Source organism: Sparus aurata, chromosome 5, assembly GCF_900880675.1.
Source record: "Sparus aurata chromosome 5, fSpaAur1.1, whole genome shotgun sequence".
Taxonomy (NCBI): domain Eukaryota; kingdom Metazoa; phylum Chordata; class Actinopteri; order Spariformes; family Sparidae; genus Sparus; species Sparus aurata.
In genome coordinates this window covers 37343634-37363688 of record NC_044191.1, presented here as the reverse complement: position 1 = coordinate 37363688, position 20055 = coordinate 37343634, and the positions used below count along the sequence as shown (strand labels likewise).

The 20055-nt window shown below is 43.4% G+C and overlaps 1 protein-coding gene across 5 annotated transcripts; it reads left to right on the top strand.

Annotated features, from left to right (window-relative positions):
• The first annotated feature begins 3 nt into the window (after window positions 1–3).
• Window positions 4–18544, top strand: LOC115581631 (bromodomain-containing protein 3). 5 transcript variants are annotated; one of them, XM_030416895.1, is made up of 12 exons: window positions 4–148; window positions 3485–3835; window positions 5039–5150; window positions 5260–5397; window positions 6141–6249; window positions 12990–13159; window positions 13370–13765; window positions 14969–15097; window positions 15201–15407; window positions 15603–15835; window positions 16808–17106; window positions 18155–18544. In XM_030416895.1, exons 2-12 carry the CDS (start codon window positions 3744–3746, stop codon window positions 18271–18273), a joined length of 2004 nt encoding a protein of 667 aa, XP_030272755.1. In that variant the 5' UTR covers window positions 4–148; window positions 3485–3743; the 3' UTR covers window positions 18274–18544. The 5 variants fall into 5 exon arrangements, with proteins under 5 accessions (XP_030272755.1, XP_030272753.1, XP_030272754.1 ...); XM_030416893.1 differs by having other exon boundaries at window positions 6141–6288; window positions 13373–13765; XM_030416894.1 differs by having other exon boundaries at window positions 6141–6288; window positions 15201–15383.
• The last annotated feature ends 1511 nt before the right edge of the window (window positions 18545–20055 follow it).

Below are 20055 nucleotides of genomic sequence, written 5' to 3'. Positions count from 1 at the left end.
CAACAACATCCATGATGCCGCTCTGCACTGCGCCTGCGCACAGGGTAGACAGCTGATAACTCATCTATTATGCTACTTCGCTAAATAAAAATCTGGGTGAAAACTGCGCTGAGGCCGCCGCTGGACCGCCGGAGGACCGAGACTCAAAGTAAACGGCTGTGTGTGTCCGGGCGCGGGGCGGGTGGCGCGGGGACGGAGCGGAGCTTCTCCCCGGACTGTGCAGACTGTGTCGGTGTGCTGGCCGCTCGGCGCCTTCAGACAAAGCTCAGCTAACAGGCTAACGGCTTATTAGCTAGCCAAACACCGAGCGGTAACATCTGCAAAGATTGGATTTGTAACCGTGTTTATCCGATCGATGTGCGTCTCATACGCGAACAAATGTCAAGATAACGCTCCGAACACGCGCGCAGACGTCTGCAGCGCCGCGAGAATCTATATTAATCACATTTTACGTCTTCGGTAAGTAGCATAGCAGCGTTAGCTAGCGAGCTAGCTCATATTTTGCCTTGGCTTGCCCGCCATCTTTTTAAAGCAAGATAAATGGGATGTTTCGTTAGCCTGAAAACATTCACACCTGAGCAGCCAGCTCGGTTAGCCCGGGCTGTGAGCTCTGATCTGCCGGTGAATAAGCAGCTGAGTGTGTGTGGAGGTGGATGGCGGTGCTGTTCACTGGATTTGTGGAGTTTGTTGGTCGCAGCGGTGTGCGTTAGCAGTTAGCTCGCTCGTTAGCCTCTGAACCGCAGGAGCATGCAGGCAGCAGAGCGCCGGACTCCAACATCTGTTGATCCTTGCAGGAGCTGTCGGTGGTCCGGACTCTGAGGGCAGGTTGTCTGGTCCTGGACCTGGTCCTGGTCCTGGACTGTTTGCTCTGATCGACCACTTTATCTGCAGTTTAATGTCCCTGCTGCTGCAGGACTCTGTAACAGGACAGCTCGTCAGGTTCTGATGGTTCGGGGATATTTTTAGACTATAAGAAGTTGTTTTGTTGTGAAATGCATCAGTAGACACACAGTAGAGTTCACAGTGGACCTGGTACCGATGGGCCAGTATGATCTGAGCATGTGAGACTGCTGACAGGTGATCACAGGTCAAACTAAAGTCTGCAGTTAGAAACGAGACTTCATAAACCTGCTTGAAGAAGAAGAGATGTGTTGTTGGGATTAATAATTCAGAACTGAGAGCATTATTGATGAATTTTTCAATCGATCAGCACGATTCGCCTTTTTTTTTTTGCTAAAACACCAGAAAGTCAGCGTTTGCCCCGCTCATGTTCGTCATGTATGACCTGTAATGTGACAGTTGTTGGGTTTGGGCCGGTGCCGTTTTGACGATGTCCCTGTGAGATCTGTATGATTTTGACAGCGATGATGATGATGACGATCATCATCGTAATGTCACAGATTTTCATAATCAATTTTATTTGTTTGTGTCATTTTTAAGAGACATGATTAAATCAGTTCCAGTTTCTGAAAAGTGAGAATTTGCTGTCAAAATAACAACTTGGAAATAATCTGAATGTCTAAATGAAATATAAAGAAAATAATCTAAACGTTAATTGATTGTTTGATTGAGAACATCTCAGTAAAATATTTAAGGACAGATTCAAAGCAGATTGTGTTATTTTATTGCGTTGAACAGTGTGATCTTCATCAGAGCTGACAGTGATGATGTCACTGCTGTGTAGAGCGGCAGGTCACCTGTGTGAGACTGAACACCTGAACCAACATCAGACTGGACCTGAACACAACTGTTGTTACTGTGAACACAGACGCAGTCTGAATACGTGACTGTTTAATGTGATTCAGTGAAGTTGAGACTTTTATAACCTGATTCTGTGTCGGTGCTGACACAAACAATCATTTTCATTATCAATCGGACTGAAGATTATTTTCGAGACCTATTGAATAAGAGTGTTGTCTGTCGTGGACGTTTCCCAAAACTCAGAGTGAAGTCTTCAGAACCGAAGACGCTTCATTTTCTTTCATCAGAACTGAGAAAGAAAAGCAGCAAATTGTCACATTTAAGAAGCTGGAACCAGATAATGTCTGAATAATGTTTGATCAGTCGCGTCAAAATACTGGTTTGTCATTTGACATGTTTTTTCTCAGGCGACTACTTGAAGCTTTATTCTCTAGAAGTCACTTAGGATGATCACAGTTGAGCTCCGAGGTTCAGATACATTACTGATGTGCTGATATAACTCTCTACTCTGGTGTGTCAATAAGAGTTTATTTGAATATGTGTGTGTGTGTGTGTTTTTATTTATTTATTTATTTATTTTTATATATATATATATATATATATATATATATATATATATAAAATTATAATATTCTGTCAGTATAAAGAGCTGTGACTGTAGTGAGCACCTGAGCTGATGTCACCATAATTATTTTGATCTTCTCTTATTCAATTTGGACGTTTGTATTAATTTCATATATTATTAACTCACTGTCAGAGGTGACAGTGAAGGATGTGTGTTGGTCTGTGTGGTGTAAATGATTACCTGAGTAATCACAGTAACGGTATTTATCTCCTGCTGCTTAACAGGAGTCAGACTGATGGATCAGGTCTGTCTCTGTAAAATCCATTAATAAAGTAATTATGGCTCAAATGATTGGACAAAAAAGTTTTTGTTAAATTGAGCAAATGTAAAACCTCAAAAGTCAAGAAACCTCAGGTGGATGTAGAAATAATATAAAACATAATTTGCTGATAAACGAGCAGCTGACGTATGAAACAGCTGATGTTCTGTAAGATATATTCATTTAATATCAGTCGTAGAGAACTAACTTTAGATATCACGATACAGTTAATCAGCTGTAAATTAACATAAGAAATAATTTAAAATGATCAAACCAAATAATTTGTATTTATTGATTACAAAAGTAGAATGCTGATTGTGACAATAAGATGAAATAAAGACATGAACACTGAGGTGTAGGTGAGTGTAGGTGAGGAGAGTCACAGCGATCACGCTGTGTATGTTTACTTTCTACAGTGTATTGATTTGTTTGTTTGAATATTAATTGTCCTTTTGTGAGATTAGAATCAAATGTTTTTTGATCCCAAAAATCTATTCCTTTAAGCTTCATCATTACTAATGAAATTAATGATAATGTGTAATACCATTAAACTAGTATTTCCACGGCGGTGTCGAGGGTTAACGCGGGCGTCTCCTCCGACGCTGTTTCAACTAACTAATGTGTCCCAGAGTTTGAGGAGCCGTTAGCTGTTCACTGTTCTGATGATGGACTCGTCGATTAATTGTCACATTTTGGAATTTTTCAGTTCTTTATTGCTTTTTTGGGTGGGATAACGGGACTTTGCTGTGCCTGTTTCTTGTGTGACTTGATTTCTTCAGGTTTCAATAGCTTGGAGAAAACTGAACCTTTGATGGTTTAAACTGTTTGAAAATAAGATTTTGTTTATCGTTAGCAGCAGAGAGCTAACGATGCTAACAAAGTGTCTCTCTTCCTCTCAGGTCGTGCGATGGGAGTTTGTCTCCTTGGGGGAAACATCGAGCTGAAGAATCAACACCAACAAAACCTGAACTGATCACACACTAACACGCACCTGTGTGCCTCACACACATACACACACACACACACACACACACACACACACACACACACACACACACACACACACACACACCCTCAGACCACAGAGGGAGTTGTTTTCTCACCTTCAGGTCAGACACTGCCGTCCCACGGTGCATTGCTGCGTCACCGTCGTCCACCATGTCGGACGCCCCTGAGGCTGCGCCCCCCAGCCCCCCCACCCTCACCAACCCGCCCCCACCTGAGGTCACCAACCCCACCAAACCTGGCAGGTAGGAAACACCTGGACACACCTGAGGCTAACTACTGATCACTGATCCCGACCAATGTCAGGACTGCAGACTCACTCGCCATCTTCCACAAAAGACTCAAGACTCAATAGTTCAGACCTAACCTCGACCCCACATAGCATGACCCCCCAAAAACAAAACAAAAAGTATATGCACCTGTATGTTCTTATCGCAGCACTTAAATCACAGCACGCACACACTGAAGGTCTGTTTGATAACGAGCAGCTACGATGCTCAGATGAGGGCTTGAAGATTGATTCTTTTTTTATATTTTACTCTGCGGTGACATGTTGTGGTTTCTTTCTTTTGACAAATGTACTTATTGTAAGTCTCTTTGGAGAAAAGCGTCTGCTGAATGCACTAAATGTAAACGTATTGATCAGATCCTCCCAGGTTGTGATGTCATCACACGATGCACTTCATTAGGAATTTGATATGTTGCTGCGTTCAAGGACAGCGGTGGAGATTTGATGCTGAAATGTTCTTAATTAGTGTGAAAGCTTTGATAACTTTCATCAGTTATATTGAAATTTCATGAAGCGTTTTTTTATCTTTGAGTTTATATTTTTGACGTAGTTTCTACAGTTATTGTTGACACATCTGTTTTTACAATCTGTCCCTGAACATCATCATGATGCAAGATGAGCAAATTCTTATCAGACAACTTACAGAGATGTATATCACGAGCCAAATTAGCTGTGGAACATGCTAACAACAAGTTGTGTGAAGTCTGAAGTCTGTCCTTGAGTTTAAAGGATAGATCAGTACTGACTCAGCCAGCTGATCCACTGGGTCTGTACTCACCCTCATGGTGGGTTAGATGAAGACATGACATGACTCTCTGGTTGTTCCAACAGCATCCTTTTAGCACAGTCAGCATTAGCATGTAAAATAGTAGTTACTGGTTGTAACTCCAGTTCTATGAGTGCCTGGTCAGCTCTTTACCTGCATGTTTCTTATGATATGGTAAAACTTTTAACTCAGTAATGGTGGTACCACGAAATCCACGTCATGCCAGAATGAGAAAACAGTGACGGCGAGTCTGATCCCCAATGAGCCACGACTACCACGGCGAGTTGTTCTCTACAGAATAAGCGTGTCTCATCTTATCCACAGAGTTTACAGCAGGAATTGAAGTCATTCTGTGTGCAGTTCTGTCATGTTTGTTGCATTTGTGTCCATTAGGAAGACGAACCAGCTGCAGTACATGCAGAACGTTGTGGTGAAGACTCTGTGGAAGCATCAGTTCGCCTGGCCCTTCTACCAGCCTGTGGACGCCATCAAGCTCTGCCTCGCCGTAAGTCACAACGCAAACCATCCTACCACAAATATTTCCCACACCTTTCAGTTTCTTTAAACGTCCAAGTCTAAGATAAGTCTAGATCTAACGACATCCTCGTCTCCAGGACTACCACAAAGTGATCAAGAACCCGATGGACATGGGAACCATCAAGAAACGTCTGGAGAACAATTATTACTGGAGCGCCAGTGAGGCCATGCAGGACTTCAACACCATGTTCACCAACTGTTACATCTACAACAAGGTACTTGTACACAACAAGAGACAAGCACATGTACGACGTGGCGAGGCCGTGTACAGTTCTGTGTGTCTGCAGCAGCTTAAAGCCTGATCCTGTGTTGGGAGCCAGTGCAGAGACACTAGGATTGGTGTTATATTATCAAATGTTCTTGTACGTGTTCAGACTCCAGCTGCAGCATTCTGAACCATCTGAAGACTTTTAGTGCTCTCACGGCAAAGACCCGAAAATAAGGCTTTGCAATAATCCAGCCTAGAGAAACAAAGGCATGAATCAGGATCTGTGCGTCCGCTGTGGACAGAAGGAGCGAGCTTCAGCTTTGTTGCGCAGGTGGTAGAAGGCGATCATGGTAATTTCTTTAATGTGCTGATCAGAAGAGAGTGTAGAATCAAAAGTAACACAGAAATTCAGCTCAACTTTGAGAAATAACACAGTTGTCCAGAGTTACGGTCACCTGATCAACATGGTGTCTCTGTGAGCCAATCGATGACCAGCATCTCAGTTTGATCTGATCAGGAGCAGGAAGTTTTCTGACATCCACTTCTTCACTGCGTATACGCAAGAGAAGAGCAACGATCGCTGCCTGTGATTGGAGGTCAGCTCAGATGACAGATCAATGTTACATGATGAAGAATAAGGTGTCATGGCTGCCGCTACATGTGCCAGTAGAGTCAGCACAGATGTTGACCTCCAGCTGAGTCTGACATGCTGTAGTAACTTTCTGTCTGTCTGTCTGTCTGTGTCTTCAGCCCACAGATGACATCGTCCTCATGGCTCAGGCTTTAGAGAAAATCTTCCTGCAGAAAGTCGCTCAGATGCCTCAAGAGGAAGTTGCTCTGCTGCCGCCGGCGCCCAAAGGCAAGAAACAGAGCAAGCAGTCTGCCGCTGCCACTACAGGTACTACAGTACTTATACTACAGTACTGTTACTACAGGTACTACAGTACTGTTACTACAGGTACTACAGTACTTATACTACAGTACTGTTACTACAGGTACTACAGTACTGTTACTACAGGTACTACAGTACTTATACTACAGTACTGTTACTACAGGTACTACAGTACTTATACTACAGTACTTATACTACAGTACTGTTACTACAGGTACTACAGTACTTATACTACAGTACTTATACTACAGTACTGTTACTACAGGTACTACAGTACTTATACTACAGTACTTATACTACAGTACTGTTACTACCAGGTACTACAGTACTTATACTACAGTACTTATACATACGGTACTACAGGTACTACATTACTACTACAGTACTGTTACTACAGGACTACAGTACTTATACTACAGTACTGTTACTACAGGTACTGTACTAAGGTACTACTACAGTACTTATACTACAGTACTGTTACTACAGGTACTACAGTACTTATACTACAGTACTGTTACTACAGGTACTACAGTACTGATACAACAGGTACTACAGTACTTATACTACAGTACTGTTACTACAGGTACTACAGTACTTATACTACAGTACTTATACTACAGTACTGTTACTACAGGTACTACAGTACTTATACTACAGTACTGTTACTACAGGTACTACAGTACTTATACTACAGTACTGTTACTACAGGTACTACAGTACTGATACAACAGGTACTACAGTACTTATACTACAGTACTGCCACTACAGGTACTACAGTACTTATACTACAGTACTGTTACTACAGGTACTACAGTACTTATACTACAGTACTTATACTACAGTACTGTTACTACAGGTACTACAGTACTTATACTACAGTACTGTTACTACAGGTACTACAGTACTGTTACTACAGTACTGTTACTACAGGTACTACAGTACTGATACAACAGGTACTACAGTACTTATACTACAGTACTGTTACTACAGGTACTACAGTACTTATACTACAGTACTGTTACTACAGGTACTACAGTACTTATACTACAGTACTGTTACTACAGGTACTACAGTACTGTTACTACAGTACTGTTACTACAGGTACTACAGTACTTATACTACTGTAGTACAGTACTGTTACTACAGGTACTACAGTACTTATACTACAGTACTGTTACTACAGGTACTACAGTACTTATACTACAGTACTGTTACTACAGTACTGTTACTACAGGTACTACAGTACTTATACTACTGTAGTACAGTACTGTTACTACAGGTACTACAGTACTTATACTACAGTACTGTTACTACAGGTACTACAGTACTGTTACTACAGTACTGTTACTACAGGTACTACAGTACTGATACAACAGGTACTACAGTACTTATACTACAGTACTGTTACTACAGGTACTACAGTACTTATACTACAGTACTGTTACTACAGGTACTACAGTACTGTTACTACAGGTACTACAGTACTTATACTACAGTACTGTTACTACAGGTACTACAGTACTGTTACTACAGTACTGTTACTACAGGTACTACAGTACTTATACTACTGTAGTACAGTACTGTTACTACAGGTACTACAGTACTTATACTACAGTACTGTTACTACAGGTACTACAGTACTTATACTACAGTACTGTTACTACAGTACTGTTACTACAGGTACTACAGTACTTATACTACAGTACTGTTACTACAGGTACTACAGTACTGTTACTACAGTACTGTTACTACAGGTACTACAGTACTTATACTACGGTACTGTTACTACAGGTACTACAGTACTGTTACTACAGTACTGTTACTACAGGTACTACAGTACTGTTACTACAGGTACTACAGTACTGTTACTACAGTACTGTTACTACAGGTACTACAGTACTTATACTACAGTACTGTTACTACAGGTACTACAGTACTTATACTACAGGTACTACAGTACTGTTACTACAGTACTGTAGTACTGTTACTACAGGTACTACAGTACTGTTACTATAGTACTGTTACTACAGGTACTACAGTACTGTTACTACAGTACTGTTACTACAGTACTGTTACTACAGTACTGTAGTACAGTACTGTACTACAGTACTGTTACTACAGGTACTACAGTACTGTTACTACAGTACTGTTACTACAGTACTGTTACTACAGTACTGTTACTACAGGTACTACAGTACTGTTACTACAGTACTGTTACTACAGTACTGTTACTACAGGTACTACAGTACTGTTACTACAGGTACTACAGTACTGTTACTACAGTACTGTTACTACAGTACTGTTACTACAGGTACTACAGTACTGTTACTACAGGTACTACAGTACTGTTACTACAGTACTGTTACTACAGGTACTACAGTACTGTTACTACAGGTACTACAGTACTGTTACTACAGGTACTACAGTACTTATACTACAGTACTGTTACTACAGGTACTACAGTACTGTTACTACAGGTACTACAGTACTGTTACTACAGTACTGTTACTACAGGTACTACAGTACTGTTACTACAGGTACTACAGTACTGTTACTACAGTACTGTTACTACAGGTACTACAGTACTTATACTACAGTACTGATACAACAGGTACTGTTACTACAGTACTGTTACTACAGGTACTACAGTACTTATACTACAGTACTGTTACTACAGGTACTACAGTACTTATACTACAGTACTGTTACTACAGGTACTACAGTACTGTTACTACAGGTACTACAGTACTTATACTACAGTACTGTTACTACAGGTACTACAGTACTGTTACTACAGTACTGTTACTACAGGTACTACAGAACTGTTACTACAGTACTGTTACTACAGTACTGTTACTACAGGTACTACAGTACTGTTACTACAGTACTGTTACTACAGTACTGTTACTACAGGTACTACAGTACTGTTACTACAGGTACTACAGTACTGTTACTACAGGTACTACAGTACTGTTACTACAGGTACTACAGTACTGTTACTACAGTACTGTTACTACAGGTACTACAGTACTTATACTACAGTACTGATACAACAGGTACTGTTACTACAGTACTGTTACTACAGGTACTACAGTACTTATACTACAGTACTGTTACTACAGGTACTACAGTACTTATACTACAGTACTGTTACTACAGGTACTACAGTACTTATACTACAGTACTGTTACTACAGGTACTACAGTACTGTTACTACAGGTACTACAGTACTTATACTACAGTACTGTTACTACAGGTACTACAGTACTGTTACTACAGGTACTACAGTACTGTTACTACAGGTACTACAGTACTTATACTACAGTACTGATACAACAGGTACTACAGTACTTATACTACAGTACTGTTACTACAGGTACTACAGTACTTATACTACAGTACTGTTACTACAGTACTGATACAACAGGTACTACAGTACTGTTACTACAGTACTGTTACTACAGTACTGTTACTACAGGTACTACAGTACTGTTACTACAGGTACTACAGTACTGTTACTACAGGTACTACAGTACTGTTACTACAGGTACTACAGTACTGTTACTACAGTACTGATACAACAGGTACTACAGTACTTATACTACAGTACTGTTACTACAGGTACTACAGTACTTATACTACAGTACTGTTACTACAGTACTGATACAACAGGTACTGTTACTACAGTATCTGTTGTATCAGTAAGAATGTGTATGAAGTTTATTTATTTGATATCACTGCAGTTATTTTTATATATAAAGTTTTACCATGAAGTACTACAAAAGTACTACAGTCTGTATTGATTATTGCAGTACTTTCAACTAGGGCTGGGCGATAAAAAGATCTCGATCATTTTCAAAATATAGCAATGATAAATTTATGGCATTTCTTTTCGATAAAGTTTTTTTTTGAGTCCGTTGTCCTCTCACTAGAAAACGCTACACCAACAGCCAATCACACAGCAGAGAAACAAATGCATGTGGTGGATGCATGTTTCTGGCCCCTCCCACTCACAACAACCTGTTGATCGGTCCGACTCGCGAAACCGAGCGCGAGGAAACAAAGTTGGAGAAGTTGAACCGAAGAAAGGTCTTCGCTTATTTGGAACTAGTTCTCCTACCTGAAGTCTGACAGACCAGCATTAGGTGCAGAATGTGTCGGCCACCACCCTCTTCCATCATCTCAACAGGTACCGACCCAAACAGAACTCCATCGTTTACGCTATCCTGCTAACAGGTAGCCAACAGACCAGCCCCACTGCTTCTACTAGTCACACTTATCTTCCACAACCAGCAATCTCTGCAGCTTTTTCAGCCATTGTCCCATATGAGAAGAAGCGAAACAAAGACAGAACCAGCTCAGTTACGCACAGTACCGCTAAAGACATGAAGCCTGTAAGCACAGTTTAAAAACAGGCTAATGACGTCACGGATGCTAAGTCCACTCTGCTAACATCCCTCAGCTGAACGCAGGGTGGAGGGTCAAGGTGGAGCAGCTCAGAGCTCATATGTGGTCACATCGGGTCTTACAGAACCACATCGGGTCTTACAGAACCACATCGGTTCATACAGAACAGGAGGCTGATGAAGCTGACAGGGTTCGTACGGGTGCTTGAAATCCGTGAAAGTGCTTGAGTTTCAATGTTGTGTTTTCAAGGTCTGAAAAGTGCTTGGATTTTAGTTTAAGTGCTTGAAAGTGCTTGACATTATGTCTGTGCTACTGTCATATACTCTATGTCTTTCACAAAATTGAGATCAGACTGGATAGTTTGCGTATAACAAGGAGAAATAAAATCAGTAAGAGATCCGTATGTGGAGATGTTTCCTCCTGGGCTCCGCTGAGCCTCTCTGCTCCTCTCCGCGACCTGCCGGTCTGTGTGTGACCCCGCCCCTTTCCAAGAGAGACAGCAGGAGATGACAAAATGCCGGGAGGCTGTTGTTTTAACAAGCGTTGGCTTCAAAATGATAACTACAAACTATGGTTAAGATAAGAATCGAATCAAAGAGTGGCGTCATGCAAGGTCTGCAAAAAGATGTGCAGATGTGTGCAATGGGAGAGTCTGCGCTCTCCAGTCACAAGAAATGTGACTCGAATTTGATGCACCAGAGCTGAAAGTGCCAGAGTCAGAAACTGACTGTTGAGTTTGTCTCTGTAACGTCACATCAGGCACTGACATACGTAAGAGCTTTAAGTGTGAAAAGGAAATGTTCACTTTTCTCCCATTTTCATGACTTACTTCTAATAAAGTAAGATTAGCCTACATTGTAAGGCCCTTTAGCTAATGTTTATGAAGTTTTTGTATGTTTTATCTGGATACAGACTGATGTGAAACAGATTGATGTTATGTCGCTGTTCTATTGGCTGATATATTATAGTCAGTAGCCCAGCAGCACTAACCTGTTGAGGCAATGATAGCTTAACGTTACCTTGTTATTGCTAGCCTGGACGGGGATCTTGCTCACAATTATTCTAAAAGACGGAGAATCCACTGTTGAAAGTGGCAGCATATCTTACATACATACATACTTGTGTTGTTTCGCGAGGTAGAGAGATCTTTTGGTTTTGCACACAAAGTGCACGTAGCTATAATGTTCTTCACATCCTTGTCTCTGAGGAACTGAAGATAATGAGCGTATGTCCATCTCGCGAGTCCAACTTGTCTGCTGCTGCAGTCGTCTTCTCCTCAATCAATAGTTCTCCAGCACTTACAGGAAGCTGTTGGAGAATTTGTATAAAAACAACACACCACTTAGTTTCGGGTTTAAAATGCATTGTAACACGCGTTACTGGGATTTGTACCAAGTAAAATATTTTTTTTGTAATGTCTTACATAACTGCGTTACAGCACTAAAGTAACACATTACAGTAATTGCATTACTTTTGTAATGCGTTACTCCCAACACTGCATTTTGAAACATACAAATTTATGTCAAAAAAGACATTTACAGGGTGCTCTCAGGTCTCTCTGTCTCAGTGCGAGTGTGTCTGAAGAACGCCAAGTGGCTTCCATTTTTTTGGATAAAACTTTTTGTTCTCCTTTAATTTCTAAACTTTTTGCTGTTATGAAACATAATTTTAGAAGTTTACAGCATAACACAATGTGCATAATTGTGATAAAAAGTGAAAAAAAAAAATAAAAATGAGTGTATATATTCCTGTAGATCATGTATTTTACCTCAGCGATATGGTGCTGGAAAAATTTGAAAATGACCCTTAAAAGTGCTTGAAAAGTGCTTGAATTTGACCTTGAAAAATGTGTACGAACCCTGAGCTGAACTTAACTGCCTGCAGTATTCACAGATACACGAGCATCATCATCCTCACCGTTAAACTTTTTATTATTTTCTTGAATCAGTGTTCAGTTCAGTGAACTACCTCTAAAATGTTTGAGACAAGTTTGTTGTCCATATTTATCATTTTACTTCTTCAGTGTTGAACATGAAGCCACGTGGTTGGTTGGCTCTGTTGTATGTTTGTCATCTAGTATCTGACAATAAATACATTTATTTTATAAACCATAATAACCTTCTGGTGTGTTTTGGGTTCTGTCAGGAGAATACTCTTTATTATTATTGTTATATATCGTGATATAATTATCGTCATTGATTGATATGAAAAACAAACATCTGGTGATATCGCCCAGCTCTACATTCATGTACGTGCACAGTAAAGTACTGCAGGACTAACAGGCACTGTTTCTCTTTCAGTGAGTCAGCAGGCGGAGTCTTCAGCCTCCCCTCCCCCCTCATACCCCTCCCCCTCCCCCTCTCAGACACCTGTCATCTCGACCACGCCCACACCAGTCCAAACCACGCCCCCTCTGTCTGCCCCGCAGCCCACAGCAACCATGATGCCATCTGCACAGCCTGTTGTCAAGGTAATGGCGTCACATGACCCTCATAGAACAGGAAATACCTGTCTGTCTTTGTACCTGTCTCTCTGCCCTTTGTCCACCTGCCCGTCTCCACCTGTCTCCCTCTGCCCGTGTCTTTCTACTCTTTTGTGTCTGCATGTCTCGCTCTATCTGTATCTTTTTACCTGTCTTTGTCTCCACCTGTCTGTCTTCACACCTATCTGTCTCCAACAGAAGAAAGGTGTGAAGAGGAAAGCCGACACCACCACTCCAACCACGTCGGCCATCTCTGCTGGTCGCGCAGACTCTCCGTCCGCTCAGGACACCAAACCACCCAAACTGGGCTCGTCCCGCCGCGAGGCAGCCGCCCGCCCTGCCAAGACCCGCAGGGAGACAGGCGAGGAGGTAGCTGTGGGCGAGCTGGGAGCTGGTGGAGGCGGGGCCGGGGGAAGGAAGGGTGGTAAGCTGGGTGAGCAGATGAAGCACTGTGACGCCATCCTGAAGGAGATGCTCTCGAAGAAACACGCTGCCTACGCCTGGCCCTTCTACAAGCCAGTCGACGCCGAGGCTCTGGAGCTGCACGACTACCATGACATCATCAAACACCCCATGGACCTCAGCACCGTCCGGGTAATGCACAATTACATAATCGCACTGCCATGACATCACAGTATCAGACGGGTCGGTAAAGAAACAAGCTGAGTTCATAGTTGTTTTTATACTGGGCAGCAAGCCGCCAATGTGTCCGTCCTTTTTGCGGCTAGGTCTGCGGATTTAGACAGAAGGCGGTATATTTAGGGTCTGTTTTGGTCCGGCAATCTGCCACCTCGTTACGATGTAAATCCGAGCCATCGATGTGCCGGCCTCTGTGTGAGGTGGGCGGAGGTGTGGATGACCTGCACTGTTGTGCGACCCACAGCCGGGGAGTTTTAAAACCAGGAAACAGCTGATCACAGCAGTCAGTCCATCATTTCATCTGCGGACATTAAGATGAGCAACTGGACAGCCGCTGAGATCCAGGAGATGCTAGCGTCTCCTCGGTCTCTGTAGCTGTCTTTGTTGTCCGCTTGTTGTAGCAGCAAGCTACTAACGGTCACTACTTTCAAATTAAAAGCCCCTGCTAAGAACACAGTTCTAAACTCCAAACTGGGGTGCAATGTAAAGCTCTTATTTTGAAGACAAATTTGACCTGCTTCCTGTTAGCTGTCTGGTGCTTGAGGCAGCTAACGGAGGGGGCGGAGCGCCGCAGTCATGACGAGGCAGTGGCCATTCATGATTATGCTGCATCCCGCCGGCCTTGAGTGGGCAGCTGCGTAGCAATTCTGACTGACACTGGTATCACGGGGCTAAATATTCTTCCGACACATGTGTTGTATGTTGTTCACGCCCAACTTTGTGCCTCACGTCAAGTCACATGTTTATGTTATCCCAGTGGCGGCTTTTTGGAAAAGAAGGAATATTACGCCTCATTTTCACAAGGCCAATTGAAGCATTTACCTGGCTGCAAATGTGCCGCCTTTTCTATCTAAAAAGGGCAAATATCTGAGACAGACAAACGACCAACAGTTGACCTGTGAGACGGCGATCAGATCCAAGTTAAGAACGCCAACAGGAAGTGTGACATCACAGCTGTGAACCGCTATACTGTCGGCTTCAAAGCTTTTATTCTGCTGGATGAAAAAAACCTCAGATCAGACAGAACCAATAGAGAGGTGGAAATCAACAAATAGATCTAAACGGGTGAATCTCAGGTGAATCTCAGGTGAATCTTGTGTGCTCAGATGAGGGTTGAACTGTGAACTGACTCTTGGTCTCATGTTGATTCTCTGATAGAAAAAGATGGATAAAGGAGAATACAGTGATCCTCAGAGCTTCGCCACTGACGTCAGGTTAATGTTCTCCAACTGCTACAAGTACAATCCTCCAGACCACGAGGTGGTTGCCATGGCCCGCAAGCTGCAGGTACGTAACACCTGGAGACCCTCCGGTCCTCTCAGAGCCTGCTCCTCATTGGGCTCTGTCGGCAGTAATCAGTCAATGAGTCACTAAATGGACCTCTCCGCAGGACGTGTTCGAGATGCGTTTCGCTAAGATACCTGATGAGGGCCTCGAGGCATCAGTCCCATCTACAACACCATTGGTCAGTAAAAGCACCGCCTCCTCTGACAGCAGCAACAACTCCTCCTCCGACGAATCGTCCGACTCAGAGGAGGAGCGAGCCACGCGATTGGCTGAGCTACAGGAGCAGGTTGGTGCTGCCGACCAATCACAGGTCAAGAACATCCTCGTTTTCTTCTTTTTAACATCATTGTAGATTTAATGAACGTTTGATTTTCTATTAACGGGTTTTCTAAATAATCATCTTCATATTATCATGTGATTGTGGTTGTGTAGACCATCAGCAGCTAAAGGCGCTCCAGGTATTGATCAGAAGTTGAAGGTATTGATTATCAGTGTATTCCACCAGTTGAAGGCGGTGCACGAGCAGCTGGCTGTCCTGTCCCAGGCTCCCGTCAGCAAGCCAAAGAAGAAGAAAGAGAAGAAAGACAAGGAGAAGAAGAAAGACAAGGACAAAGACAAAGGGAACAAGGGCAAGATGGAGGAAGAGAAGAAGCCCAAGGCCGCCGCTCAGCAGCCCAAACCAGCCAATCAGAAGAAGGCTCCTGCCAGGAAAGCCAACAGCACAGTGACTGCCACCAGGTACCATCCAATCAGCTCCCTGTTCCTAAGTGTTTCGGACTCCATGTGTTTGAGCAACCTTCAAACTATATGTCAGTTTTTAAATCGTGTTGATAGGCCAAGTAAAACTGGAGTTACGATGTATTATGTACGCTACACTTTTTCGCTAGTGTTGCCGTCACGTTTGCTGCGTGTTCGGTGCAGGAAGAGACGTAAAGAGATCGGGCTTTCCTCACGAACGTGTCCGCAAGCAGGAAGTGCAAGCAAAAAAACACGTTCCTATTGGTGGAAAAAGGCACCACACCAGACAATCACAAAATTACATGGCAAATCAGGTGATTTGGTTGCTAAGGGCGGGGGGGAAGATTTAGAAGTGACGGGGCGGAAAAGTGAAAGCAGCAGTGCCGGTCAGAGAGGCAGCGACAGAGATCGCGAGTTTTGAGAGTTGGGAGATTTGTGACATTTAGCGTGTTTGGAGTGCATAGTTAGTGTGTTATGTAGTGTGTTATGTAGTGTGTAGTGGAGCAGGCAGTGCAGCTTTTCATTGAGCTGGAGGAGCTCAGGCAGACCTGAGCCTGAGGTGTTGCCTGCATTTAAATGTAAATAGTTACATATAACTTTGTAAATATCAAAAATTTATGCACAGATTTAGCAAACAACAATTTATATTTGCATTATAAGTAATAAAAATGGTTCGTTGAGCATATTTGTGGTTTTCACAGTAAAAAAACTAACTTTTTCCTACTCCATTTTTTTTTTCCATTGTGTTAATACAGTATGTCGAAATGAAAGAATAACTGTACAGTCACACATGTGAGGTTGTGGTGAAAATAATGACACCAAACAAGGCAAGGTAAATAGTTTTTAAGGTGAAATATAATGGTATAATCAAAAATGGTCAAAAACGGCCAATTATACCCCAGACCCCGGAGGGTTAAAGAGCTAACATTCTCAGACGCTCTGACCAATCCGAGCGGCTCTGTGTGTTTCCAGGCAACCGAAGAAAGGCAGTAAGGCGTCCGGCGGTGGATCAGCCAACGGAGACGACGGCGAGGAGTCGTCCCTGCCCATGTCGTATGACGAGAAGCGGCAGCTGAGTCTGGATATAAACCGGCTGCCGGGGGAGAAGCTGGGCCGGGTCGTCCACATCATCCAGTCCAGAGAGCCGTCGCTGAGGGACTCCAACCCCGACGAGATCGAGATCGACTTCGAGACCCTCAAACCCTCCACGCTCCGAGAGCTGGAGCGCTACGTCAAGTCCTGCCTGCAGAAGAAGCAGAGGAAACTACTGCGTGAGTATATATACTGCTGTCTGTACGCTGTACTGCAGTACAGCAGCACTACTACAGTGCTGTAGTACAGCACTGTAGTAGTGCTGCTGTACTGCAGTACAGCAGCACTGCTACAGTGCTGTAGTACAGCACTGTAGCAGTGCTGCTGTACTGCAGTTGTTACTATACAAATGCTGGATTGTGTAAAAACATGGATATGACCTCTGTGACATCAGAGTCTGATTATTAATCTGTCTCTCTCTACGTGTCTCTCTCTCTGTCTCTACCTGTCTCTCTCTCTCTGTCTCTACCTGTCTCTCTCTCTCTGTCTCTACCTGTCTCTCTCTCTCTGTCTCTACCTGTCTCTCTCTCTCTGTCTCTACCTGTCTCTACCTGTCTCTCTCTCTGTCTCTACCTGTCTTTCTCTCTCTGTCTCTACCTGTCTCTCTCTCTGTCTCTACCTGTCTCTACCTGTCTCTCTCTCTCTGTCTCTACCTGTCTCTCTCTCTGTCTCTACCTGTCTCTACCTGTCTCTCTCTCTCTGTCTCTACCTGTCTCTCTCTCTCTGTCTCTACCTGTCTCTCTCTCTCTGTCTCTACCTGTCTCTACCTGTCTCTCTCTCTGTCTCTACCTGTCTTTCTCTCTCTGTCTCTACCTGTCTCTCTCTCTGTCTCTACCTGTCTCTACCTGTCTCTCTCTCTCTGTCTCTACCTGTCTCTCTCTCTGTCTCTACCTGTCTCTACCTGTCTCTCTCTCTGTCTCTACCTGTCTTTCTCTCTCTGTCTCTACCTGTCTCTCTCTCTGTCTCTACCTGTCTCTCTCTCTATGTCTCTCTCTCTGTCTCTACCTGTCTCTCTCTACCTGTCTCTACCTGTCTCTCTCTCTCTGTCTCTACCTGTCTCTCTCTACCTGTCTCTACCTGTCTCTCTCTGTCTCTACCTGTCTCTCTCTCTCTCTGTCTCTACCTGTCTCTACCTGTCTCTACCTGTCTCTCTCTCTCTGTCTCTACCTGTCTCTACCTGTCTCTACCTGTCTCTCTCTCTGTCTCTACCTGTCTCTCTCTCTCCAGAGAAAGCAGCAGGGGGTGGTGCCTCGGGAGGCGGGGCTAGTCGTTTGAGTGGCAGCTCCTCTTCCTCCTCTGATGACAGCTCCTCAACAGGAACCTCCTCTTCCTCCGACACAGACTGAACACACACACACACACGTTACTGAACCCCCCCCCCCCCCACACACACACACACACACACACACACAGAGGTTTATCCACTCAGCACACACAGATGAAAACACACATGTAAACTTCCATCCTGAACACACACACACAAAAGACAGAGATACACACTCTGAACTTCTTACAACACACACACCCATACAGTATATATAAACACACACACACACACACACACACACGCCCAGACTTGGAGACTGTATGTAAATAGGCTGACCTGTTTTTTAGCTCCTAGTGTCGTTTTTTTTTTTTTTTTTTCTTCTTCTTCTTGGAGGAACGCAAACAGACTGAAGAAGAGAAGAAGAAGAACACAACATGAGAAGAATAATGAAGTGAGACAGACAGCCTGTCTGTCTGATTGGGAGGCGTGTTGATCTTCTCTGAACATTCGAGCGTGGGGGCTTTCTTCTTCTTCTTCTTCTTCATCTTCTTCTTCTTCATCTTCTTCTTCTTCTTCTTCTTCTTCTTCTTCTTCTTCTTCTTCTTCTTCTTCTTCTTCTTCTTCCTGTTGTTGGACGGCCGGCTGTGACCCCTGACCTCTGCAAACATTCCAGAAGCATCAATAGAGCATCATGGGAGAGGAGAAGGAGGAGGAGGAGGAGATCTCGGGGGGGTTTACTCCATCAACATCTCAGAAATTGATGGATTGAAAGATTCCTCCAATTGGTTTAAAGGTGGCAACACCTGTGAGACAAAGTTCAGACATTCGGAAGTCAATCAGGTTCTTGGTTCAGTTACATTCTTCAGACTGGAGATGATGCAGCTCAGATCAGATAGGCGAACCGACGGAGACGTGTAACGTCCTGCTGACAAGCTAATTTGTTCTTATATGAGACGTCATGTGATCAGAGACAGACAGGATGTGAATCTGATTCAAACAGTCCTCGTCTTCATAGTGATTGTCTTCCAGCTGCGGTCAGTGTGAAGTCTGACACAGTCATAGACCTCCATCTTGTCCTGTGTCAGTTTACACATAGGCTAACTGAACTAACACTCTAACAGTGGCTACAGTTGTGGATGAATAAACAGACTACAGTTAGCAGCAGTTAGCGGCCACTCTGCTGATGTGCTGCCTCTGTTAGTTGAGGATATAATTGACGCTTTTTGTTTTTAAATATGAAAAGTTAAATCTTAGATTAATTTTCTAAAACGGAGGGAATCTGAGGAGCTGTTGGATGAACCCCTCTAAGAGTCGACTCCTCTGCTGGTCCCGCAACAAAACCCACAACCTACTGTCTGTCCCCGGGGTCAACAGTGACGAAGGGGGGCGGGGTCACCAGGCTCAGACCCCGCCCCCTCAGCAGAGAAACTGACTTTTTTTTTTTAACACTACATTTCCTTTATTTTTCTGTTTTTGATTTTCAGGTTGTGTGCTGAACTCGTTTGTGTCTTATAAGGTTCTCTATATGAAATGTCTTTGTACCGCTGCCCCCCCCCCCCCCCCATATACTGTACCGCCCCCTGCTCACGTCACGTCCTGTGAGCTCAGACTGCTCCAGGTGTGAGGAAGAGTCCCGATCAGGCGTCAGGTCTTTTAAAGTTTATTTTAGAATCCACGGTTGAAACTTCAATCAACAAAAGTAGAAAAATAAACATTTCTGCTGGAAACTTGAAGCTTGAAAAAAAGGTTTCCCAGAATCGAGACGAGCTGCGACAGTCGGACACAAACACAGATTCTGTCAGCTGTTTATTGGTTCTTTAAAATGTCTGTTTGAGATGCAGCGACGTCACACTTTGCTTTA